General features: G+C 38.4%; 1 protein-coding gene across 5 annotated transcripts; it reads right to left on the bottom strand.

Annotated features, from left to right (window-relative positions):
- On the bottom strand, positions 1 to 27,394 carry RNF41 (ring finger protein 41). 5 transcript variants are annotated; one of them, XM_051962735.1, is made up of 7 exons: positions 26,995 to 27,394; positions 23,998 to 24,182; positions 6,094 to 6,205; positions 2,513 to 2,784; positions 1,715 to 1,850; positions 1,341 to 1,444; positions 1 to 580 (listed from the first exon to the last, which is right to left on the bottom strand). In XM_051962735.1, exons 3-7 carry the CDS (start codon positions 6,181 to 6,183, stop codon positions 229 to 231), a joined length of 954 nt encoding a protein of 317 aa, XP_051818695.1. In that variant the 5' UTR covers positions 6,184 to 6,205; positions 23,998 to 24,182; positions 26,995 to 27,394; the 3' UTR covers positions 1 to 228. The 5 variants fall into 5 exon arrangements, with proteins under 5 accessions (XP_051818695.1, XP_051818696.1, XP_051818697.1 ...); XM_051962736.1 differs by lacking the exon at positions 23,998 to 24,182; XM_051962737.1 differs by lacking the exons at positions 6,094 to 6,205; positions 23,998 to 24,182; positions 26,995 to 27,394 and adding an exon at positions 3,441 to 3,608.
- Between the last annotated feature and the right edge of the window lie 238 nt (positions 27,395 to 27,632).

Raw genomic sequence — 27,632 nt, 5'->3', positions numbered from 1 at the left:
TGGGGGGAAAGGAAGTAAGAGTAACAGCATCCATATCTGGATCTCCCTCTTGGGCACAGGGGGCTAGAGGTATGAGGGAGGAAGAAACTAATGCCCTGGGGCACTTTAGTGCCAGGAGACTAGGAAACTGGGGCTTGAATATAGGCAACTGGGGGTGAGAGGGACATGCCCAGTGGAGTGATGGGGTTTTCAGGTTTCCTTCTCGCTTTATAGTCTTGCTGTGGTTTCCTAGATTTCCTCCACGCCGTGCGCAAATATCATGACAAGCCCTGGTTCCTGCACCATGTCATCGCCCATGTGCTGGTTCTCACAGGCCATCACCACCACTGCCTGCTTGCCAGGAATACGTTTGGCTACGTAGTTCTCGTAGTAGCGCCGATTCATCTGACGTGTCTCTAGTGTGGCTAGGCCTTGGGGCCAGCTTCGCTCATGGGCGTTTTCAATTAGCTCATTGACTATGGAGGCTGGGCAGCCACTTTCCACCAGAGAGCGCTTGATGACCGCTTGCAGCACAGCGTCCGGTGTGGAGATCATGCCGCCCCAGCGGGTCACCCGGGCTGGCTGCAGGGAGTTGACCCACCTGTGTGGAGGGTGATTGAGGAAGTCACTCTAAGCCCTCTCCTATCACCCAGACTGCCCTGCAGTCAATGCTGTTTTATAAACTATGGGCATATCTTGTAACTTCTCTGAGCCTAAATTTTCTCATCTATAGCACCCACATCAGTGGGATTGTGAGAAACAAATGAGATGTGTGAAACGCATTTTTGAAACTTTAAAAAACGGCCACATAAATGTGAACTACTATTACATAACACACAAGTCTTATCCCATGTGTGTTTATCCCTTTTTTCCAAACCTGGCCCAGGAGTTTTTCCTTACTTTGTCCCACCTGATTACCTGCCTCTTTTAACACTTTCCCCCCCACATATTAAACTTTCAGATTTAGAAGAGAATCTTAACCAAAATGTTTACTCTTATTTGTGCTTAAAGTACATTTCAAAAATGAAGACGCTGATTGTATATATATTTACTGTCTTCCTTTAGACTATAAGCTTCAGTGGGGCAAAAGCAGCAGTTTCTACTGTGGCTAGAACCCAAAACAATTCTTCATGGTCAATGTGAGTAAAGCTACCACCTATTAATGGGACAACCCAACCCAAAACTAAATCAGAGGAATTCTGGGTGAAACTAAAGATCCCTCCCTCTTTTCTATCTTTGCCTCACATATCATCCCAACCAAGCTGCCCTTTTTTCCCTCCCCAGGTGTGAGAAGCTAATGATGGCTGACAGGGTTTATTTATCTATCTAAAGATATCCCTCAAGTCTGGGATTCCACTTACTCAAGGATCTCATTGTATTCAATGGTCTCCTCCAGGTTCTGCAGGTTGGGATTAACACTGCGGATAGCACGCATGTACGCCTTCAGGAGCTGAATGTCCCGCTTCTGTTGGAAGAAAAAAGAGCCAGGACAAGTCATAGCAAACAGCAAGCAAAAAGCTAAAGAGCAGTTCAGCTTAAGGGGATTTATACAGAGATAAACCATAAAGTTGGTGGTACTTACTGTTTAAGGTGATGACTCTTGTCAATAACAAGGGAAAGAAACAGCAAGGACTCTCATCCTTGCACATTCCATCACATGATGTCACACATATTCACCATATTCAGTGACGACTGTTATTTTAAGTAGCCCTCTCTCCAAACCCCTTAGACATACCTGCTCTGCCAGCTGGTGCTTATGCTCAGCGGATGTCTTCTCTAGCTCTGCAATTCTCGTCTGCTGCTGCTGTACCACTGAGCGTAGATGCTTAATGCAGTTGTGGTTGGGCAGCTCATCTTTGGGCATCTCCAGGCTGCAATCCCAGAGCAGGAAGAGAGTATGACAGGGAGTTCAGTGGCTGAGATTGGGCTTCCAATGGTCAGCCCAACAAGTAGACTGTGAGCAAATAGTCCCATTTCACACAGAAAGATGCTATGTAGACTACAGCCATCTCCTAGTCAAAAGCTTTCATTTCACTCTGCATTTCCACATTCCCAAACCACACCTGCCCTTGTGAGCTGGGAAGAGCAGAGAATCAAGAGGATGAGAATGAGAACTTAAAACTAGATAAGGAGATCCCTTGACTGGTGGGGAGGGAGAATAGAGAGATATATGATCAATTTTGGTGGCTCTACAAGATTATTCTGCAGAGTTTGAGAATTAGCCTTTCATTATATAAATTAAGGGAAGAGCAAGAGAGAAAGGATCAAAAATTCCATAAGGAAGTTTAACTTCTGAAAGGGCATCCCAATCAAGAAGCATGGGAGGGCAGAGGGGAGCCAAGAAAGACAAAGCACCACTTTGCCTAAAGATCTTTTAGCCCCAAAAGACAACCATATCTTGGCATTCACTGGGCACAGAGGCAGGGGTACAAATAGGCCAACCTTCATTTATCTGGATGAAGGGCTTAGTAATGGGGAGATGGAAGAACCTCTAACTGTGGACTGGAGGCAGGAGTCAGGTGGAAATCCTCACCCACAGCCCTGCTCGCAGGTGACAGGACGCTTGGGGTTGTGCTCGCAGTCACTGAGATGAGACATGAGGTTATCCAGCCGCACAACGGCACTGCAGCCAAACACAGCGTTGTCACAGGCAATCTGTAGCTTTGACAGCATGTTCCGCATGATCCGGGGGACAGGGCGCAGGTGGGCAACTGTCACTACACTTCGGTCTACGGGGCACGTCTGCTGCTGAGAGAACCACTGGGTGATGCAGGCATTGCAGAAGGCGTGCTCACAGTGAGGGGCCTGGCAGAGAGAGAGTTACCGCTGCAGTCAGCAGGGCCAGAGAGCACGGCTGGCACCATCTCCATAAACTAAGCTGGTTAGAACTCTCTTAGGTAATGCTATTCAATAGGCCCCAGGAATTACAAGGACTCTCTTCACCTCCCCCCACTGTATGGATTTTTGACCTTGCCAACCAAGACCGAGTGCTTTCTGGAATCAGGTCAAATCAACAAATATTTATTGGGCATCTACAACATGCTTTACACTCTGGACATAACAAAGAACTGCATTCTATTCTCTCAAGAAGTTTATAATCTAGGGAGATGAAATATAAACAAAAGTTAAACAACAAAGATTTAAGTAATCAACACAAGGGAAAAGATGTCAAAGTATTACATGATTAACAAATAAATTATAAAAAGAAAACGATATAAGAAGTTATGCAGAGGTAATTTTGTGAGTGGAAATTTCTGGAAGGGACAGGATTTAGATAGAAGAAGGAGGCAAAAACAAGGTGTAATAAAGAATGGATTGCCCTTGCTGAGGGTAGGCTTGTCTCCTTTGAAGCAGACAAGGCTTTTTTTTTCTGAGGAGAGCCAACAACTCCTAGGTATTACCTGAAACACAATCCCTGGCTTGGCGTTCCCCCATCCCCACTGTGCAGGTCACTTTGCTACCTTTCACCTGAGACTCCTCTGCTGATATCCAACACGTCAGCCCCAACAAAGAGGATAGTGGGGGAGGAGGGGGGCTTTGAGACCAGACTCTTCCTTGGCTTTATATTTTCCACTCCAGAAAAGACACAGAAAGGTTCCTCTTGATTCTTGCCCTCTCCCTTCTTGCTGCCCCTGCTGTCCAGACAGCTTTCAAAGTCCTTAGGGGCCAGTAATTTTGAAGTGGGACAAACCCATGGGCCTTTATGAAGTCATCACTTAACAACCAGACTCTGCTGAGTAGCAAGGGGTCCCTAAGTTACAAGAAGGCTGAGGACAGCCATGCTCTATACTACTGATAGAGTTGGGAGAGTCTCATACATAGGAGACCTCACTGATTCTCCTAGAAAGAGGGAATATTTGCTCAGTTTGTTCTTCAAATCAAAGTCTTCTCTGGGTAAGAGAGGCAGTCACTCAACTATTATTTTAACCAATCAAGCAATCAAAAACATTAAGTACCTATTAAGTACTAGGCACAGTGCTAAATCCCACAGGACACAAAAAAAGACAAAACAAACAACAAAAACCCATTCTTTGCCCTCAAAGAGCTTACAATCTAATAGGGAAGATAAATGTAAACAAATATATAGTAAGCTAGCTATATACAAAATAAACAAGAAATAACATTGGGAAGACACTAGAAGTGAGAGGTTCAAGAAGGGTTCTTTTCCCAAATAAGGGATTTTATAACTAGGACTTAAGGAAACTAGGGAGGTCACAATGGAAATGAGAGAGTATTCTAAGCATGGAGAACTACTAGACATTTCTTTCATATCCACCTGATTCATATTAAATTATAGTAGCTGAAAACAAACAGCTCACCCTGGTAGAAGAGATAAACTTACAAAGACCCACGGACCTCCTGACAGTCTCAGAACCTTCTCCCACTTTAACACTACTACTTTTGGTATGAAACTGCAAAGTCTGCAAAGACAGGGCTTATTTCAATTAGGCTGCAATTGAATTTGTTCAGAAACTGCCCTTCTCTCTGGGTGGCTGAAGGGACACAGAGAAGAGATAATCTAATAGTTCAAGCCACAGGGATAGGAGAACCAGAGGATCCTTTGGGGTAAAATTACGGGAGCTGCAGATCTCTCTAAAGTGGTCTTCCAACTTGAGATTCTGTGGCTCTGGGAGCTACTATTTTCAAAAATGGGTATATCCTAGCCTTAAGTCCACATGGTACAAGAGCATACCTTCAATTGGTATTTAAGCAAGAACACCAACAGGGGAGCTTATTGGTTAAGATCATTAGGAATTCATCTCACTCAGGCTTTCTGGATAGTACGTTAATATGTTATATCTGTCAGACACAAGTGACTAATCCGTATAAAAACGATTGATCTAGTGGCCGGGAGTAGATTCTTTCTCTGTTTCCACTAATCCTGACAAACTACATATAGGATAGATCAGGGGAAGGAACATAGGCAATATGATTTCTAGACCTCGGATGATGATGACCAATTAAGAGGTTACATGAATCCTGTTAACTCTCCCCAATACCCCATTTCCCATCACACATGCTGAAGACAAGAGATAAATAATCATTAGAGATAGCCAGGAGTCAGGAGGGCATAGGGCAGAGCACCAAAAAGATTCTCACCTGTCAAAATCTATAAAATCAGAGTTGCTTCTTACAGGGACCAGAGATGAAGCTATGGATAGGAAGTGAAAGTCTACATGGAAGATCCTGGCCATACTAACAGACAGCATATTTAAGGGGAACCTGTCAGGGAATCTAAGAATAGCGTCATAACTGGCAATTCACTTATAACTTCTTGTAGGGAAACAAACTCTTCATCCCAGTCATCTCTTCAATTTGGCAGCTATATTACTTGATGGTTGCATATCTACTTGATTCCACCCATAGGGATTTTTTGGTTATTTTAACCACAACTTTAATGTTTAATTAGAGCTTCTCTGCCAGCATATATGACATATATCATTTTGTTTCTTTCATTTATCTGTCAATTTTTGAAATATGATTCCAGAAAAATCTGATAGGAATAGGGACATAAATTGATAGAGAGAACCCCCAAAAGAGGAAATTCCATTTACAACTTCTCTGAGACAGTTAAATAGAACACTGAAAGGTTAGGTGATCTGCACAGGGTCACACAACTAGTATCTCAGAAATGAGATTTGAACCAAGGTTTTCCTGGCTCCCAAAGCTGGATTTCTATCCAATGTACGTGGATCTTTTTCCTTTCTCAATTAATACTCAAAAAGTAGTTGAGAGAGGGAAACAGAATTTCAAGAGTTTTTCCCAATTTAAAAAACAAATCAAGAGACCCCATTCCCATCCTGAGGCATTCCATCTATTTAAGCTGCCCATAACAGGGCTCTCCCTGCTTCTCTGGTATCCAATCTATATTGGGGGAATGAGACCATAAATTAGAACGCTTGTGGTTCAATGTTGACTTTCTTGATACTCATGGGGGTTCCATTCTCTGGGTCTCAGCATTCCATGAACACTATTACGGTTTCTCAATAAAAATTGGTTCAGGATGAACCAAAGCCTGGAAAAACAGAAACTACCTCTCATTATCCCAATTTAACAAGCACCTGTGAGTGATACAAACACCACACCCATTATTCTTCCACTCTGCCAATTCACCTGCACTGGCTCCTCCAGAACTCCACTGCAGATAGGACAGATAAGATCTTCATCAACATCCCCCTGGAAGCGGGCTACATCATACCCCATGTCTCATCACCGAGACCAGGCCCTGCAGGGAAGAGAAGCAAAGCAGAATTAAGGTTCGTCTACAAATAGCCAGGCCACATCTCTCCAAGCTAGGCTGGCCTTCATAAGTGTTGGAATACCCAGGAGAGCTGTTGGAATATATGAGAGCCACCTGACAGTGGCTGCTAGAGATCCAACTCAGAATGGATCCCCTCTTGGGAGAAGATGATACAAGGAGACTGAGAAGCAATTGCTCTTTTCTGAGAGGCTCTTGCCTTGTCTGACCTCTCTCCTCTTCCTTCTGTCTCAAATTTATCTCATTCCTACTCAGTAACACCTGTGTCAGCAAAGGCTGCCCTGCAACTTCTTCAGATGTTATGACCCACAGCTGTGGAGACTCTCAAAAGAATTATCCTGTCCCTTAACAATTCCCTGTTTTTTGCTGTTATTCCCCACAATATGGTCCACAAACAGAGGAATGCAAGCAGCACTATCACTTCTGGATGGTTGTAACAGGTGTTGATCTTATGAAATATCATGGAAGCAAACTTTCAAAAAGAGAAGAGGGCTGTAGTCAGAATAGTCTCTCATCAGTCTCCTGGCTCGGCCCTTTGATGTATTGTTTAATTACCCCGACTAAAAAAAGTCTTACTGGGGCTCTTCCTTAACTCTGGAAGAATCCTTCTCACGAACAGCTCTGGTTCTTCTTGTAATTCTTGCCCCACCTTCAGGCACCATATGTTGGAATACACAAGAGCTGCTGGATCTCCACAGCCACTGTCAGATGGCTCCCATGTATTCCAACACGGAAGCAGTCTGGAGCTGGAGTTGGTTGGCAATTTAGCTTCTCACCAATGCTAGATACGACTGACTGACTGACTGACTGACTTAAGGAGGGAAGGGAGATTATTCCTCAACCCCTTTTGTACCGACAGATCAATTAGTTTAGCTCAGCTCCTGCCTTCTCTCTCCTACACAGTGTCGCTCCTGTTTCCTGGCAATGACTGCTTTGCCTACTACATGTTTAATTTCTCCACATATGCTGAGAAGAAAGAATGGAGGGAGGTACTTCTTAGTACCCTCATTTTCTAAAGAAGTGCTGAGGTACAACTTCTGGGAATTTGTAGAGGGACAGAAAAACACTCAAAATTAAAGAACATAAAGAGCTAGGAGATGTGGGGAGAATCACTCCACCTTAAGGTTTCATCATCTTCCCTCAGGATTGGTACCTACAAAAAGGGTCAATTAGCATCACTGACACAAAGCTGACCTATGTGATGATCAAGGATATAAAAGAAAAAAAAATAGGGTTCATCTCGAATGGAATTTTAATTTAAAGCTGGAAAGAAAATCTAGTACACATGTACAAAACTGAACAAACCAAACCGAACAGTTTGTCAGAAATGTTTGAAGAGGGATTCTAATAAGGGCAAGGCAAAGAATTTAGGCTTAGCCTAGAAAGACTCATATGAATAGATGCTGAGTAAAGTAAGCAGAACCAGGAGAACATTGTACAAAGTAACATTAAGATTATGTGATAATCAACTATAAGAGACTTAGCTCTTTTCAACAATGTGTTAATTCAAGACTATTCCAATAGACTTGGGAGGAAAATACCATCCACATCCAGAGAGAGAACTATGAAGACTGAATGTGGACGAAGCATATAGTATTTTCAACTGTTTTTGTTTTTTCTTTCTCCTGATTTTTCCTTTTTGGTCTTAATTTTTCTTTTTCTTTTTTTTAATATTATAATTTTTTATTGACAGTACATATGCATGGGTAATTTTTTACAACATTATCCCTTGCACTCACTTCTGTTCAGATTTTTCCCTTCCCTCCCCTCACCCCCTCCCTAGATGGCAAGCAGTCTTATACATGTTAAATATGTTATAGTATATCCTAGATACAATATATGGGTGCAGAACTGAACAGTTCTCTTGTTGCACAGGAAGAATTGGATTCAGAAGGTAAAAATAATCTGGGAAGAAAAACAAAAATGCAAACAGTTTACACTCATTTCCCAGTGTTCCTTCTCTGGGTATAGCTGATTCAGTCCATCATTGATCAATTGGAAGTGAATTAGATCTTCTCTTTGTTCAAGATATCCACTTCCATCAGAATACATCCTCATACAGTATGGCTATTGAAATATATATAATGATCTCCTGGTTCTGTTCATTTCATTCAGCATCATTTCATGTAAGTCTTTCCAAGCCTCTCTATATTCATCGTGCTGGTCATTTCTTACAGAACAATAATATTACATAACATTCATATACCACAATTTACCCAACCATTCTCCAATTGATGGGCATCCATTCAGTTTCCAGTTTCTAGCCACTACAAACAGGGCTGCCACAAACATTTTGGTACATGCAGGTCCCTTTCCCTTCTTTAGTATCTCTTTGGGATATAAGCCCAGTAGTAACACTGCTGGATCAAAGGGTAAGCACAGTCTGATATATTTTGGGGCATAATTGGTCTTATTTTTCTTGCAAAACATGACAAATATGAATATATTTAAAACGATTGCTTGCTCTCTTGAAGAGGGGCATGAAAAGGAGGCAGGGAGAAAAATTTGGAACATATAACCTTGCAAAAATGAGTACTGAAAACTTTACATTTTACATTATTTTACATTTTAAAAATAAATACATTTTTAAAAGATAAAATACTATTTGAGAGAAAAAACAAAAAAACAAAACAAAATTTTAGGCCAAGGATTTTCTTGAGTCCTGAAGAATGGTCTACCAATCTAAGTATATACTTATTGGTTTCTGAATACTTTGCCTTATCCAACAATGAAAGACAAATTATGTAAGTATGTGTAAGCAAGTGAAAAAACTACTCAGCTTTATAAATTCAAATCTGACCATTTTAGTCTTAGGAAGAAGGAGCATGAGAAAGATATGTTAGAAGTCATCACCTAAACATTTGGTTTAGAAACTACCATTCAAATAGCCGCTTGTATCATCCCAATAATCTTTGGCTGGCAACTAGTAAATAAGATGGGGGTGGGATGGTGGTGGTACTTTCCAGTACAGATACCTGGAAATGGATTTTCAGATATGAAGCAAGCACATGGCCTAACACAGGAAAACAAAAGAGGTTAGATCCATCAGGAGTGATTGGAAACAAAAGGTTTCTGTCAACCAGAGGTTGGGGACACCAATTTAAATTTGCGATACATGGTGAATCTGACCAGGAATTTCTTCTAGGTTCAAGTTGGGAATGGGAGGAAAAATCTAAGTGAGCCCCTGAAAACTGTGATTAAAACCTAAAGTTCAACTGTGCAGACCCCAGTCCTGACTCTACTCAGCTGCCAAACTGACTTCTCTAGGGCTTCTCTCATTCAATCACTTTCAGGATCCTTGGCTTCTAAACCTCTTTATATTATTATCATCTCCTACCTTTCTAGTCTTCTTACAACTTACTCTCTTCTTCCCTGTATGCTACAAATCACTTATGCTGGCCTCCCTGCAATTCCTTATTAAAAACATAGCATTTACAGACATTTTCAAGGGCTGTTTCTCCTGCCTGGAATTCTCTGCTCCCTCATCTCTGCTTCCCCTTCAGTTCTTAGCTACTTCTGTAAAAAGCTTCTCCCATGCTAGTTCCTTCTCCCACAGACACTTTCCGGTGTATTTGGTCAATGGCTACTTAGATTACAGGTATTTACATGTTGTTTCCCCTTCTAAAAGGGAGCTAAGAATAGATTGCTTGTTATTGCTTTTCTTTGTAGCCTCAGGAATACAAAGAAATTAGTAGGGTTCCTGTCAAAGAGAAGAATGCTTATTGACTTCTTTTCTAATCAAACTTAGGAATAAATCAGAAAGAAGAAGGAGTCTTGGGCCAAAGTAGCAACTGCCACCAGATTCTTGCAGTGTATGATGCGAAGTGACTTGACATTACCCTTTATTTCTTTCAGATCCAGAAAGCTATTATCTCACTTTCTAGATAAGAGTTTTCTAACAGAGAATGAAGCAGGCTGGACACCAAAAATATTAATCCTTCAATCTACAAATAATGATTGTTGATATTTAAGAGGTGATCTTAAGAGAACACAAAATAAAACTCCAACCTAGAACCTCTTCTAAAAGATTTTGTGTCCCTGATTTGTTGAGAAGAAGGCATAGTATTAGTGAGGAGTAACTCACATCCTGTTTGTACCAAACAAGAGCAAAAAGTCAGGACTGAAGTTCCTCCCATGGAGTCAAAGTGGAGTAAAAGTCATTACTTTAAACACAAATAAATCTTTGATCCAACACTGCCACTACTAGTTCTGTATCCCAAAGAAATCATAAAAGAATAAAAAAGGAACCATGTGCAAAAATTTTTGTAGGCAATTCTTTTTGTGGTGGCAAAGAATTGTAAAATGAGTAAATAAATGCCCATCAATTGGATAGGGAATGGAATATTATTGTTTTATAAAGAATGATAAAACAGGCTGATTTTAGAAAGGCCTGGAAAGATTTACATGAATGATGTTGAGTGAAACAAGCAGAAACAGGAGAACATTGTACACAACAGCAAGATTGTGCAACTATGATAGACTTGATCATTCTCAAGTGGTTCAGTAATCCATGGCAATCTCAATCAACTTTGAATGGAAAACACCACATATACAGAGAGAGAACTATGGAGACTAATGTAGATCAACACATTTTCATCTTTTTTTTTCTTCTTCTGATTTTTTTGTTTGTAGTTTCCCCCACCTTTGTCTTGAGTTCTCTCTCAAGATTCATATGGAAATATGTAAAAAAAGAATGTACATGTACAACCTTAAAAAAATTGTTTTTACATCTAACTGGTGAAAATGAAAATATTAAAAACAAAAAACAAAAAAAATCATGCCATTCCAATTTATTAATTGGAAATATGCTTTTAAAATTTTTGAATGCTTAAATTTTTCTCTTTTTAAATTAAAAAAATATTTTTTAAATGCTTGCAAAGATAATTTCCAATATTCACCCTTACAAACCCTTTTGTTACAAAACCTTTTTTCTCCTTCTTCCCCCTGCCTCCAGACAACAAGCAATCCAATAAAATATCTGCAATCCTTCTAAACATATTTCTATATTCATCATGTTGTGCAAGAAAAATCAGCTCAAAAGGGAAAAAAGAAAAAACATGACAAAGGGGGAAAAAAAAACCAAGCAAACAAACAAGAAAAAAAAGTGAAAATACTATGCTTTGATTGATAAATGGTCAAAGGATATGAACAGACAATTTTCAGACCAAGAAATTGAAACTATTTCTAGTCATAGTCCAAATCACTATTAATCAGAAAAATACAAATTAAGATAACTCTGCATACCCTTTGATCCAGCAGTGTTACTACTGGGCTAATATCCCAAAAAGATCTTAAAGGAGGGAAAGAGACCTGTATGTACAAAAATGTTTGTGGCAGCCCTATTTGTAGTGACAAGAAACTGGAAACTGAATAGATGCCCATCAATTGGAGAATAGCTGAATAAATTATGGTATATGCATGTTATGGAATATTATTGTTCTGTAAGAAATGACCAGCAGGATGATTTCAGAGAGGCCTGAAGAGACATACATGAATGTATGCTAAGTGAATGAGCAGAACCAGGAGATTATACATGGCAACAAGAAGACTATACGACAATCAATTTTGATGGACGTGGCTCTCTTCAACAATGAAGGATTAACATTATTAATCAGAGAAATGCAAATTAAGACAACTCTGAGATACCACTACACACCTGTCAGATTGGCTAGAATGACAGGGAAAGATAATGGGGAATGTTGGAGGGGATGTGGGAAAACAGGGACACTGATACATTGTTGGTGGAATTGTGAACACATCCAGCCATTCTGGAGAGCAATTTGGAACTATGCTCAAAAAGTTATCAAACTGTGCATACCCTTTGATCCAGCAGTGTTTCTACTGGGCTTATACCCCAAAGAGATACTAAAGAAAGGAAAGGGACCTGTATGTGCCAAAATGTTTGTGGCAGCCCTGTTTGTAGTGGCTAGAAGCTGGAAAATGAAAGGATGCCCATCAATTGGAGAATAGTTGAGTAAATTGTGGTATATGAATGTTATGGAATATTATTGTTCTGTAAGGAATGACCAGCAGGATGAATATAGAGAAGACTGGCGAGACTTACATGAACTGATGCTAAGTGAAATGAGCAGAACCAGGAGATCATTATATACCTCAACAACGATACTGTTTGAGGATGTATTCTGATGGAAGTGGATCTCTTCGATAAAGAGAGCTTTAATTGATCAAAGATGGACAGAAGCAGCTATACCCAAAGAAAGAACACTGGAAATGAATGTAAACTGCTTGTATTTTTGTTTTTCTTCCCGGGTTATTTCTACCTTCTGAATTCAATTCTCCCTGTGCAACAAGAAAACTGTTCGGTTCTGCACACATATATTGTATCTAGGATATACTATAATCTATTCAACATGTAAAGGACTGCTTGCCATCTGGGGGAGGGGGTGGAGGGAGGGAGGGGAAAAATCGGAACAGAAGTGAATGCAAGGGATAATGCTGTAAAAAATTACCCTGGCATGTGTTCTATCAATAAAAAGTTATTTAAAAAAAAATGAAGGATTCAGACCAGTTCCAATTGTTCAGCAATGAAGAGAGCCATCTGTACCCAGGGAGATGACTGTGGGAACTGAATGTGGCCTACAACACAGCATTTTCATTCTTTCTGTTGTTGTTTGCTTGCATTTTTGTTTTCTTTCTCAGGTTTTTTTTTTCTTCCTTTCTAGATCTGATTTTTCTTGTGCAGCAAGATAACTATGGATATGTATACATATATTGGATTTAACATATATTTTAACATGTATTGGAATACCTGCCATCTAAGGGAGGGGGCGGGGGAAAGGAGGGGAAAATTTGGAACAGAAAGTTTTGTAAGGGTCAGTGTTGAAAAATTAACCATGCTTATGTTTTGTAAATAAAAAGCTATAATAAAAAACAATTACTATATTTTGATCCACAGTCAGTCCCCACAGTTCTCTTTCTGGATGTGGATGGCCTTTTCCATCATAAGTCTATTGGAATTGCCTTGAATCACCTCATTGTTGAAAAGAGCCACATCCATCAGAGTTGATCATCACATAATTTTCTTGTTGCTGAATATAATGTTCTCTTGGTTCTACTTCCTTCGCTTAACATCAGGTTGTGGAAGTTTTTCCAGGCTTTTCTGAAATTAGCCTGCTCATTTCTTATAGAACATTAATATTCCATTACCTTCATATGCCATAATTTATTCAGCCATTTCCCAACTGATAGATATTCACTCAATTTCCAGTTCCTTGCTACTACAAAAAGTTGCTACAAACATTTTTGTATTTCTGTATCCTTTTCCCTTTTTTATAATCTTTTTGGGATATAGACCCAGTAGAGATACTGCTGGATCAAAGTTTATACACAGTTTGAAAGTCCTTTGAGCATAGTTTCAAATTGCTCTCCAGAATGGTTGGATCATTTCACAACTCTACCAATAATGTATGTGTCTTAATTTTCCTACACCCTCTCCAACACTTAATGAATAAATGAATAAGATAATGATTATCTTTTTCTGTCATCTTAGCCAGTCTGAGAAGTGTGAAGTGATCCCTCAGTTATCTTAATTTGAATTTCTTTAATCAGTAGTGATTTAGAGCAGTTTTCATATGACTAGAAATGACTTCAATTTCTTCCTCTGAAAATTGTTCATATCCTTTGACCGTCAATCAACTAGAGAATAGCTTGTATTCTTATAAATTTGAGTCAATTCTCTATATATTTTAGAAATGAAGTCTTTATCAAAAAAACTGGATATAAAAATTTTCTCCCAGCTTTCTGCTTTCTTTCTAATCTTGGCTGCATTGGTATTGTTGTAAAAAACCTTTTATTTAATATAATCAAAATTATCCATTTTGTATTTCATAATATTCTCTAATTCTTCTTTGGCCATAAATTCCTTCTTTTTTCACAGATCTGAGAGGTAGACTATCCCTTGTCCTCTTAATTTGCTTAAAGTATCACCCTTTTTGTCTAAATTATGAAGCCATTTTGACCTTATCACGGTATAAAGTGTTAGGTATTGGTCTTCAATTAGTTTTTTTATTCTATAATAATCTGTTATTTTTCAAAATACATACAAAGAAATTCCATGACTTATATGTACTGATGCTAAGTGAAATGAGCAGAACCAGGAGATAATTATATACCTCAACAACGATACTGTTTGAGGATGTATTCTGATGGAAGTGGATCTCTTTGATAAAGAGAGCTAATTCAGTTTCAATTGATTTAGGATGGACAGAAGCAGCTACACCCAAAGAAAGAACACTGGGAAATGAATATAAATTGCTTGCATTTTTGTTTTTCTTCCCAGGTTATTTATACCTTCTGAATCCAATTCTCTCTGTGCAACAAGAAAACTGTTCAGTTCTGCACACATATATTGTGTCTAGGATATACTGTAACCTATTTAACATGTAAAGGACTGCTTGCCATCTCAGGGATGGGGTGGAGGGAGGGAGGGGAAAAATCGGAACAGAAGTGAGTGCAAGGGATAATGTTGTAAAAAATTACCCTGGCATGGGTTCTGTCAATAAAAAGTTATTAAAAAAAAAAAAAAACCCAAAGATATTCCACCTCTAGATAGGAAGTAATCTAATATAGGTTAAACATGTGTAATTCTTCTAAATATATTTCCACATTCAAATAATTCTTAAATTAAAAAAAAAATTTTAATGGAAACATTTCTCCCAGAGTTTAAATAAGAAACAAAGGAAGGAAGGAGGAAAACTAAATTAGTTCCACACCCAAGTTTTCCTCTTAATGATCTGACTATATATTCCCTTTTAGTCATTTTCCCTCAGCCTCTCATCTTTAGCAATCATAGTTAATGATCATTGAGGAAAGACAAACTCAGTCTCCTCACAGACTCCTCATAGTACAGTGAAACCTTCATTGTTTAAATAATCTTTACAGATACAGCATCTAATCTTCATGGGAATAACTATTTAAGTTAGTAAAAATACACACTAAGACTGCATCAACAACTTGTTTTTACTGACAGCTTTTTCCAAAGAACAAAAACATCCCAATAACTGATTATTGAATTTAAGAGTTAATCTTTACACAAAAAATGAAAAATATTTCACATGTATAGTTTTAAAATTTATAAACATTTTCTTTTTTTTGAAAAAAAAGAAATAGCCAAGACACACAAGCTGTCTGCATCATTTAAATAAAACTCCTAAGAACTTGAGACTCAATATTGGTTCTTAGAAGTCACTTCATTTAGCTTTCCACCTAAAGAAAAAGTCCATACTATAATTTCTTGGCGGAGGTTATTACTAGACAGGACATAAAGGGTTTCCCCTCCCCACCCCCTCTATTGAGTCCATCTGTGGCACTGTCCCTAGTAGTAGAAGAAAAAAAGCTTCAAATTCAGGATCTGCAACTTAATGTTTGACCCTGGATAAATCTCTAGAGCATCTCATTCTGGCTCTGTATGAGTCTTATTATCTAATTATTAAGACCATAAGATCATTCACCTAAAATTGGAAGAAATCTTTGAGGCAACATTCAGTCCAATTGCTCCATCTTTTGCATATGAAGCCCCAAAAGACTGAGCACATTTCCCCCAGACATGTTCTGGTTCTCTAGAGAAATACAATCTCTTCCCACATAACAACCCTTCAAGAATATGAAGACATTTTATTATTTACCTTTAGTTACCATCTTCAAGATAAATATATCCAGTTAGTTCAATCATTTATAAAGCACCATCCAAATGTGAGTTATAAAGCCGGAGTTCCATATACTTCACCAGAGAGGGATTGCTCTCTTCATCATAAAATTCAGTGTCCAAAAGAGAATATTAAGCATGGTCTAACCAGCACAGTTAACCAAATTCTAATTTTTTCCTAGTGTAACTACAAAAATCTAGCTAAGCATCAAAATAAATTGCTGGTGCATAATTTTAAAAATATAAAAACTAATCTTTGAACTATCATTATCACTACTACGCATGAATCCCAAAAGAGATTTAAAAAGGGGGAGGATGGGAAGGACCTATATGTACAAAGATACTTATAGCAGCTCTCAAAGGCAAAAAATTGAACTTAGGGGATGCCCATTAATTGGGGAATAGCTGAATAAATTATGGTATATGATTACAATGGAATTATTATTGTCCTATGGAAAATGATAAGCAGGATGCTCTGAGGAAAAACCTGGAAAGTCCTCCATGAACGCAAAGTGAAATATACTGTATTCAAACTAAAAGCAATATTCTAATCAATAATATTCTAAAAATGACTTCGCTATTCTCGTCAATAAAATGATCTACGATTACTCCAAAAGGCTTATGATGAAAAATCCCAGAGAAAGAATTGTGTCTGAATACAGACCGAAGCATGCTTTTTTTTTTTTTTTTTTTAAACTTTATTTTTCTGGAGCCTTTTTTGGGGGGTGGGGGTGGGAATGGAGGGGGAGAGTTCTATGTTTTCTTTCACAAATGACTTTTATGGAAATATTTTGCATAGCTTCACATATGCTTTCTTAATGGAAGTTGGGGGTGGGGATAAGGGAGAGAATCTAGAACTCAAAAGTTTTAGAAACAAATGTAAAAAAATTTTTTAATTTCACTGAGAATAAAAATATTAAATAAAAAAGTAAAAATTTCATTAAGAGTATTAAAAGAGTTGGCTTTTACAGAAAAAAAAAGTGATTATAAAGAATCTTCTGGACTAATGCTGAAAAATCTAAAGCTAGAAATAAATCTAGATATTACCTAACCCAACTTTGCATCTTAAATGCAATGTGCCTTCATCTAAGGTTTCAGACTGACCTGCTCTGGACAAAAAACAATGTATATCACAAAGTCTGCCTAAATTAGGGAGTAAAAAGAACTCCACATATCTCAACTTTAAAAGGCAATTTACTTCCCCAATTTAGGCAAAACCTAATAGGGCTTGACATGTAGTTAATTCTTTTCCCTGACACATTCCTTCCCCCCTTCAATCTGAGAATCTCCTGGGAATCTGTAATTTCAGTGGTTTGGGTAAAACCCTGCCTATGCAGCTTTTCTACAGTTAATATGATTCCTGAGATACACATCTTCCCTAGTGGCAGATAAGATACTTGGTCTCCTACAAGGTCAGTATCAGGTCTGGAGAGATCTCAGGGAATCTTAACTAGCTAACTCAGACTATTTAAAGTTGGAAAAAGCTGACAGGAAGATGAAAAGTACAAAGGGTCTAAGGTTGCTTTCACTTACAAATGTCAACTATCTCCCCCACAAAGCTTATTCTAAAAAGTTGAATGCCTGAAAGGGAAAGAGGAACACACCAAACTTTGGGAGATTCAATATCCTTTTAATATTTTCCTCTATCCTCCAGAATTAACTACTAGAGTTACAAAAAGTTAAAGGAAAGAAGAGTAGATACATGGCCCTCAAAGTCAGGGGAAGCATTTTGGGCAAAAACAAACAAACAAACAAAAAACAAATCAAAGACAAAAGTTCTGGATCTATGAAATATGCAAATACCACTCTCAGGCTTTAATAAGCCTAACCAACACTGGCGTTTATTTTGCTTTGTTTTAAATAGAAATCAAAAGGCAGGCAGGAAAAGAGACAGTTTTGACCTGAGGCAAAAGTACTTAAGGCCCCAAGCAATATCGCTATTGAGCATCATTCCAGAATGGGGCCCATGAGTTCTTACAAATAGGTGGGAGACTGTAGATTAGCCCTACTCCCCATTCTTAAGGTTCAGGGCATAACCAGGTGAACACTGGAATCTGGTGACACTTCTAACCTCATCAGAGAAGTCAGAGATTCTTCTTGGGCTGCTGGCACAGATGAAGCTCCAATAGCCTCATAATCCTTGATTAAACCTGTCTTTTCTAGTCTGCTTCTGGAGCAACAGGATAAGAGTACCTGGAAAATTTCATCTTTAGTCACTTCTTCTCCTTCAAGTGTATAAACAAACACACACACACACACACACACACACACACACACACACACACACACTCACTCTCTCTCTCACACTCACTTTGGCAGAAATAGTGGAAAATAAACCAAGAGTTTTGACACAATCCCTCAACCATTTGGTGAGGATATAGTTAAAGACAAAAGCCCAAATTTGGAATTATGCCCCAAGGGTTACAAAACTGTGCATACCTTTTGACCCAGCAGTATCATTACTAGGTCTGTACCCCAAGGGGAATTTTTTTTTTTTTTTTTTGCTGAGGCAATTGGGGTTAAGTGACTTGCCCAGGATCAGACAGCTAGGAAGTGTTAAATGTCTGAAACCAAATTTGAACCCAGTTCCTTCTGACTTCAGGGTTGGTACTGTAACCACTGCACCACCTAGCTGTTCCAAGAAATCTTAAAGGAGGGAAAAGGACCCACATGTGCAAAAATGTTTGTAACAGCTCTTCTTCTGGTGGCAAAGAATTGGAAAAGGAGTAAGTAAATGCTCATCAATTGGGGAATGGCTAAACAAGTTGTGGGTATATGAAGATAATGGAATGTTCTATAACAAAATGATGAATATGCTGACTTTAGAAAGTCCTGGAAAGAGCTATATGAACTGATGCTGAGCAAAACAAGCAGAACTAGTAATACATTATACACAATAACAGCAAGAATATGTGATGATCAACTATGAAAGACTAGATTCTTCTCAGTGGTTCAGTGATCCAAAGTAATTCCAACAGACTCTGGAGAGAAAATGCCATGTGCATCCAGAAAAAGAACTAAGAAGATTGAATATAAATCAACACATGCTATGTTCACTTTGTTTTTCTATTTGTTTTTTTTTAATCTCTCCCATGGTTTTCCCCTTTTGCGCTGCCTTTTCTCAAAATAAGAACATGATTCATAAAATAATGTGTATTAAAAATAAATATTTTTACTAGAAAAAAAGACAAAAGACAAATTATTAAATTGTTCCCTATAACCTTTCTTTTAATGACATCTTTTAAAAAATCAACAAGCATTTATTAAGCACTACATTCTAGACATTATACTAAATTCAGGTAACACAAAGAAAAAAAAACAATCCTTATCATCAAGAAACTTACATTCTATTGAACCAGCTACACCCAGCGAAAGAACTCTGGGAGATGACTAAGAACCATTACATAGAATTCCCAATCCCTCTATTTTTGTCCGCCTGCATTTTTGATTTCCTTCACAGGCTAATTGTATACTATTTCAGAGTCTGATTCTTTTTGTACAGCAAAATAACTGTTTTGACATGTATACTTATCTTGTATTTAAATTATACTTTAACATATTTAACATGTATTGGTCAACCCGCCATCTGGGGGAGGAGGGGAGAAATTGGAACAAAAGGTTTGGCAATTGTCAATGCTATAAAATTACCCATTACCCATGCATATAACTTCTAAATAAAAAGCTATAATAAAAAAAGAAAGGAAAAAAAAAGAAACTTACATTCTAATGGGAGATATGACACACACATGTTAATCATCAAAATGCAAAGCTGGGCAAGATTTAATAAAAAAAAAAGTAACTTATTTCCTAATGAGTCTAGTCTGCCATCAGAAAATCCAGGAAAGAGAAGCTCCATATTTACATTTTAATCCTTCAAGGAAGCAACCCTGTTCCTAAAGAGGCAGGAATCCTAAGACTGGTTGTGCTGTTCAATAAGTGATAAAAGAACAAGCAGCATCTCAGCTAATCTGTTTCTCTCCTCCAGAGAGGTCCTAGGGCTTGCAGAAGGGTGCCATTCTCCAAGGTTTAGAAAATCTCTTGGGATCCATTCCAGTATTACCATAGAAGAGAATAACACACCCTGAACCCAATCATACAGGCTCAGGCTACCACACAGGTTTCTGTATTCTTCAGTTTGTCAGAGTGCTCTCTTTGGAGAACCATATTTTGGGTTTCCCCTCACCTTCTACCAATCTTAGGCCTCAGAAAAAAAAAAGTTTCTGTATACTAGCATCAGACATCTTGCTCTAGCCAAGGAAGAAACCGGTATTTCAATACAAACGGTTGCTGTTTAAGGAAATCATAGATATTTTCAAAGTATGTAATGGTATTTTTCCACCCTTAATTAGGATGAAGAAAAACTACACAAGAAAACCAAAGACTAAGTAGAGATATGTACCCTCCCAAATATACATGTATACACAGACACTACCACCCTCCCACTTCCATTGCTCTCTCCCCCGCTTCTCCCCTCCCTTCCCCAATTACAAAAGCTCTGACCCAACAGCTAAGAACTTCTATAGTTAAAATCTTTCTGGGTCTCAAAGGAAAAAAACAAGTCATCTGAAGTCAGGTGCCTTTGAATTCTAAAATTTTACTTTACAAAAGGATGTACCACAAGTTTTTAAAAACTTAAAAATTTCCTTAACTCAAAAAGATCTATGATCTGACTCTAAAGTTATAGATCAATTGAACTAATTCATGTTTTTTCACAAATTCCCTGTTGCCATCTACCTTAATTTCCTTCCACTATCTCTTTGGATCTTATAATCTCCAGACAGCTTTCACTCCTGTTCTTCCAAGTTATTTATTTCTTCTCTGATACAGCCAGTAATACTCATTTTTAATTCTTTAGAGACATATTCCACATTTTACAGGTATATAACATGAGTAAAAACTGGTATTAAAAAAGAAGGGTTTTTATTTCTTGTAGAAGTTTGGGATAATTAAAAGAACTCTGTAATTTCCTGAAGTCAATCCAGCCACTCTTCTCATTTAATTCTGAATCCAATTCAATTTGCTTCTATTTGTACTGTTCTTTCCCCCTCAGATATACATAAAGATAGAAAAGTCCATCCAACTTCAAGTTGATCTGGGCAACAAACATTTGTTACCTACCTGATACTATAATCAAGCCTAATCATTCCAAGTGGTTTTGTATCTTTCCTATGAAGATTAGAAATGTTTTGAAGCTTGATACACTAGCATCATTTATCAGCAAATAGAAACAGAACATCTCATTATCCAAATCACATTCGTTTTTGTGATGGATCTTCTCCATGAGAAGTATTAAATACTGCTGGCAAGTATACATCATCCTGTTATATTCCTCTCCTAGTGCTTTTCTCAGCAGCAGGTTGAACAAAGTTCTATTGTTAAATCTATTAAGAAATCTTAAATGATTCAGATGTTATGAATCTTTAAAATGGTTTTTGCCGGAACAAATTAAATACTATTTTGTTAACTAAATGATAAGCATAGTGGGAACTTGTATTCTCAACAGCCTTCAGTATATTGGGTGATGGTAAAATTAAAGCCTACTGTGGAATATCATTTGAAAAGCTTATCTGTTGTCTTTATACAGTGTATAGAGAGAAATTTTGAACATACAGAAAAGTAGATATATAGTGTAGCTAGTCTCTTTTCCAGGATTAATAAATGTTTGAAATTTTTTCCACAACTTTGGTTTCTTATTTTTCAGACACTTTGTAAATGATCTCTCAGTGTCTTTTTCTAAAATACAGCTATTCCATGTATAACAATCCATTAGAATTCATTAGACTGCAAGTTCCTTGAGGGCAAAGAATCTCTATTGCCTCTTTTTGTATCCTCAACACTTAGCATATAGTAGATGCTTAATAAATTTATTGAACTGAATTGAATCTAATCCACTCTTTGCTCATTTGAGGATTGTTTCTACCTCCTTTAGAAGTACATCCAGGTCTATGATGATGATGTCCACGTGTCTTGGCTCTACTGGCCCTGTTAGTGAAAAGCTTTTCATAAAACCTTCCCCCCTCCCAATAGTACTTTATTTTTCCAAGTACAAAAAAGACAGTTTTCAACATTCATCTCTGTAAGACTGTTACAAATTCTTTCCTTCCCTGCTTTATGGAGCTCCCCCCACCCCCCTTCCCAAGACAGCAAGCAATCTGATATAAGTTAAATATTTCATAAAATATTTACAGATCTATTTTTTCCCCCTTATTTGTTGTTCCCCTTAAATAACTTCAGGACGACTTTGGTTAATTAGGTCCCTTGCTATACTTTCTTAAAACAGATCTTACCCTTCTTTACTGTGAAGCAACACCTCTCATAATCTTCCACTATCTTTTTTCATATGTATACATTGTGTGTGTGTGCGCACGCACCTGTATGCTAATAACATGGCATTGCTTCAGACATCATTACTCTCCCCAAGTTACAAGTTTGCTCATTAGGGCATATTTTTTAGTTGATTTGGTATTCTCACTGTGGTGACTGATTTACATTAGTTAAAAACTTTTGTAGGAAATTATAATCAATGTCCATTGTTCTTTTTCCTTGTACCTTACCATTTTTCATTATCAATAACTTGCTCAATTAAGTCAAGACTATGTTCCATGTCTTTCATCTTTATCATTTTTCTTGTAGCTTTAAACTAAGTTTGACCTTTGCTCTGAAAACTCAACAGTCTGAGTGTACAGAGACATTCTAACCAGAAATGAGGAAGGTTTCATTTATTAAGCATCTACTATATAGGTCAGGCACTATGCTAAGTGCTTTACAATAGTACTTCTTCTTTGGTGGGCTGCTGAATTATAATCGATTTAATATTTAGTGATATTATTTGGTGTTCATCATATCTAGATTCTTTTCTAAAATAAGTTATCAATGAAATAAGATTACACAGAAGCTTCACAGTTCTCTCTCATCCCTTTATTCCTAACCCATATATTTCTTACCAACATCACCTATTCCAATTTCTACAATGAAATCACTATGTATCAAAAGATGTTGATTTCAATATAAGAACATTAAGTTTTTCTAAGAAATGTGTCTAATTTCTCCTGAAACTACTGTTGGTGCATAGTTGCAACCATTTTTATAGTGATTTGGGAGCAAATTTTGGAGGTCCTATGAAATGGTATTACTGTCCTTGACTATGACTGTCTTAAAAAAAACTTGTAAGGTATCCCTCTAGCTTAGAGCAACTTTTTTGTTGTTGTTGTTTCAGTTTTAAGGACAATGACAAGATCAAAGTAGTCTGTCTCTTTTAGTGAATGAGTAATGATCACAGGACTAAGATTTTTCATTTAGAGTACCAACAGCCATGGCAAAGTTTTAACAGTGCCTTGCTTCTTTTTCTGCCACTATTACTAGAGAAAGCAAGATGGCCAAACAGGATTGAAGGACATTTTATAATTTTGTTTCATAAGATGCCACAGTCAAATAATTCCTCTTCTAGTGGTCAGCCTATCATATATAAAATCTTGCCATCACAGTATACTGACTCAAATTTATGCTCTGCTAGCACTACTAATCTAAAAGGTCCCAAGATCGCTTCCATGAGAATAGGACTCTATAGAGACTAAGCTCCCTTAATAGAGTAAAATGTAATCTCATTTATAAATAAGTTCAATCTGTACACAATTTTCTAGGAAAAATATAACACATAAAACAAGTTACAACTACATCAAAAGGCCAGCTATTTATCTCTTAAATAATATTCTGAACCAAATTGGAATAGGAATTCTCCTACTCTTCCAGCAATGTATTTGAGAAAGTGGGAGGGTAGAAGAGCATGATAAAAGGAATCTAAGTTAATTCCTTTTTCCAAAGGATTTATCATCTAAGGCCTGTTGGCAGACAAGACAGATACGTATGAAAATCATTAAGATTTCCTAGGCAAATAAAAACAAGTGAAAATGAATATAGGTGCCAGAGTGTAAAATGTTGAGAATGAAGAATAAAGAAACAAGCAAAATTCTGTGGAGTGAAGCAGGAATTAGGGTTTTTGACTGGAAAGACTGAATTCTGAGGAATGGAAAGGACACGGCTTGTTAGAAGAAAGCTGAAACTTACAGCATGGTCTTGAACCAAGATCTGTCTTTACCTGGCAGGTGGTGTGGGGCAGGGTCCCTGTTCACAAGGCTCCAGCCCCTTCACGGCTCCACTCAGTGCCTCTCATGACATGCTCCCAGTAACCCATCTTGTATGTTATGCTCAGACTCATTCTTCCATCCTAATGATGAGCTCCATCACCAAGGGGATGGTCATGATGTCATAATCAGGATTGCTCTATTAATAGGAACAAGGAAAAGAAAGAAGAGTCAGGGAAAACTCGACTATACTCAATGGGAGTGGAGGATAGGAAAAGGTGAGGTGGGATAAGTAAACAGACTTAGAACTGGTAACCAAATAGGAAGGATGATGCAGCTATGTCAAGGATGAGAGATTCCAGTGAGAGGCCTTCCCACTATCAGGAAAAGAGGTTTGAATATGTAATCACAATCCCTATTGAGGAAGACTTAAACACAGATTTCAGTAAAAGGATAGGAAGGAGGAACAAATTAAAAGAGGGAAAAAGGGAGAGAAGAGACATTATCTGAAATAGATAACCATTTGTGTTTTAAGATGAAACTCTTCTCTATGAAAAACTATAACTTTTGCCAAAGGCCACGAGCCTTCCCCTAGACATTACCCAAATTTTATACTACCTCAGAGTTCTATCATTCTTTGGTTTACCAAATGTATCAGTATGTATTCTTTTGTGTAGAGAGCCCTTATCCTTCCTCCAAACAAAAGATACTTTTCTCACAGGCTATGAACTTTGAACTTGCTCAAATGTCAATCAACAAGCATTTATTATGTGCTTCCTATGCATCAAAACACTGTGCTAAGTAAAGGTACAAGGAATACAGACAAAAACCTTTCTGCCCCCAAAGAACTCACGTTCTAATAGGGCAGTCAAAATCCATGTAACCACACATATAATATAAATGCAAGGCAAACAGAAGATAACCTTAAAGGAAGGAAAGGGAATGGAGGAAGGAATAAAAGTGGGATGAGTTCTTTCCTGAAGAAGCCAGGAGTCAAAGTTAAGGAGAGGGAATATTCTAATGAGACAATAGTTGAAGAATGCTTGGTTCAGATAGAAATTTCCATTTTCCCAGTTAACTTAGAAAGTGATGGACAGGCTTTAGAATAAGAAAAGCTGAGGTAACAGAGGGGTTAGTCCCAAAATACTAGAGAAGAATAATTCAAGTGAAGAAGTTAATTTGTTAAAGAGACAGCTGCATATACAAGAGATACACAAACAAGAGGGATAAAGCCCAATCATACTTTTTGTATTCTAAGTACATTTATCTCTATGCCAAACACATGCTTCTCCTGTTAAATAATCTTAAAGGGAAATGGCAGAGTAATTATTACTATTATATATAATAAAGGGTATGTTTCATCTTCTGAGCCTAGAGTAAATGTCAATTAGCTCAACACTGGTCTGCAGTAGTGACATAAGAGTAGTAGCACTATTTAAATTATAAACTGACTTTGATAAAAATGTGAGAGCAGTGACGCAGGTTCTTTGGTTCAGAAAACTCCACAAAATGATAAAACAGGATCTTTTCTCCTCTCCAGTACCAAAGGAAATCAGATGTGATACTTTTCATTCAGAAATTTCATTTTATTTCACAACACCCCATCAGTTCCAGAGATTATCTGTTCAGTTCATGGCCCAAGCCTAATTAGAAACCTAAAATTGGTGATTCAGCAAGCACTCATCATGCTTACAGTGTTTCTAGTGAGTATGTCACTAAACCAGCCTCATTCTGCCCCTCCCTTCCCCCCCCACTCAATATTTCCCTAGGTACCACATATCCTAATATTTTCCAAAAAAGCCTAAAATTGGAAGGCAGGAGGTCAGAGTTGTTGTACTGATTTTGCCACTGGTGGTCTAACCTCAATTAGATCAATTAATATCTTCATATTTCTATTCATTTTATATTTCCCATTATATGGGTTGTTGTAAAATTCAATGAAATAGAAGAATGCACAGGACTACATAATATAGCCAGGTGAGATGGTATTCCTATTTTATCAACACAATGCAAAAGAAATTTGAGTTGACAAGTTGGAAGGGTAGCTTGCCTGCAAAAGGCATTTAGTTCAATCTCCAACCAAAGCATGAATTTTAGTGGAGAACTCATCAACTTTAAGGCAGCCCATTCTATTTATGGTCAACTGTAAATGCTAGGAGTGCTTCTGTGTGTTAAGGTGATTGATTCTCTGTAAACTTCATCATACTATCACCTATTTAATCCTAGTAATCTACCCTACAAGTGCTGGGGGATCAAAGGGGAAAATAGTTGAGAGGGACCAGAGAAACTTAAAGTTGCTTATTTTTTTTAACTGAAAGGTAATTTTGGCTGCATACTCAAAGAAAATAACAACTGAATCAATTAATATCTAGGAAAAATCCTTCTATTTTTGTTTTTTCACTTCGCTGGCGTAATTAAACAACTTCTTTTGGGGTTACTTGAGTACTGTTGGGCAAAATAAACTGCATGTTTCTGGGAGTTAGCCAATTTCTCTGAGAAAATCCTTCCTTTCCTCCCCCGACCCCCACTAGTTTCTGCTTAGCCTCCGGTTTGTTAAGATTTCCTTGCATTCATATTTAAAGGTTAGGCAAAAGACCAATAGTAGGGATGGAAGAAATGTGGGATTCCTCCCTGGAATAGAAAGGAGAGAGGGAGCAAAGCAAGAAGTAGGGAAAAGAGCCGCAACCACCCACTGGTGGAACGTGGATGAAGTAAAATCATGGAGGTCTCAAGTGAGAAGATGAGTTTAGACTCAAGACTTGCCTCATCTCCCTAGCGTCTCGAACCGCTGCCCACTTAACATCACTCGGTTCTCCGGCCTCTTCTGCCCACTCTCCTCCAGTTTATCTCTCCAGGCTGATTCTGACTCCTCCCCCAGCCCCTGCCACCTTTCACCCAGCCAACGCCCCTCCTCAATTTTGATCTTCCCCACCTGACCACCCACCCCTCCAAAGCCCGACTCTTCCAATCCCACCTCCCAGACACCCTGCGCGCGCAGGCGCAGTACGCACCGCCCTGGGAGCGGTCTGGACCCGTCGCTCCCCGGGCTCGGCCTGGCCTCCTCGCGCTCCGGGGTCCTGCTGGAGAAGCGACTGCGGCCGCAGACTGGGCTCTAAAGGCCTCTTTCCCGTAGCTCCACGGAGAAAGGAGAATGGGAAGGAAAGACTCTGTACCCAGTCTGGATCCGTCCAAGCTAGACTCTTCGCTCCGCCTACCACTGCTACGCATCCCAACGGAAACACGTCGCCACGCCACGGCCCGCCTCCTAATGGCTCTCTGGCCGGAAAAGGGGGGGGAAAGATCTTTCCTGGCCAATGAGAAAGGTGAAAGCTCTAGCTAGACCCGCCTCCCCCAACCGGAAGTTTTTATGATTCCGAAAGAGGACTACGTAGCTGACTGGGAGGGGAAAGGACTCTTAAATCGTCCTCTCCCCCCCCCCTCCCCGCCCTCCACACTGAGAAGGATGATTTGTTACTAGAAATGCTTCGGAGGGTGTCGTTAGGGGGCGGGACTTCTTTTTGGAGCAGTTCGTTTGCACGTGTTTCGCCTCGCTGGCTTGTTTGGCTGGAGGTGTGGAGGGAAGATGTGAAAAGCGCCACGTTTGTCCTGTGACTTCCTCTCCTCTAGGCTCTCCCCTTTGGGCTCCAGG

The sequence above is a fragment of the Antechinus flavipes genome, chromosome 5 (assembly GCF_016432865.1).
Source record: "Antechinus flavipes isolate AdamAnt ecotype Samford, QLD, Australia chromosome 5, AdamAnt_v2, whole genome shotgun sequence".
Lineage (NCBI taxonomy): Eukaryota > Metazoa > Chordata > Mammalia > Dasyuromorphia > Dasyuridae > Antechinus > Antechinus flavipes.
This window is presented reverse-complemented; position numbering and strand designations above follow the sequence as displayed.

Excerpts from the sequence above, each read along its gene's own strand:
- RNF41 (XM_051962735.1), bottom strand. The coding sequence starts at position 6,183 with ATGGGGTATGATGTAGCCCGCTTCCAGGGGGATGTTGATGAAGATCTT. Across the intron at positions 2,785-6,093 it reads TTCTGGAGGAGCCAGTGCAG|GCCCCTCACTGTGAGCACGC; the intron begins GTGAATTGGCAG and ends TCTCTCTGCCAG. Across the intron at positions 1,851-2,512 it reads ACCTGCGAGCAGGGCTGTGG|CCTGGAGATGCCCAAAGATG; the intron begins GTGAGGATTTCC and ends CTGGGATTGCAG.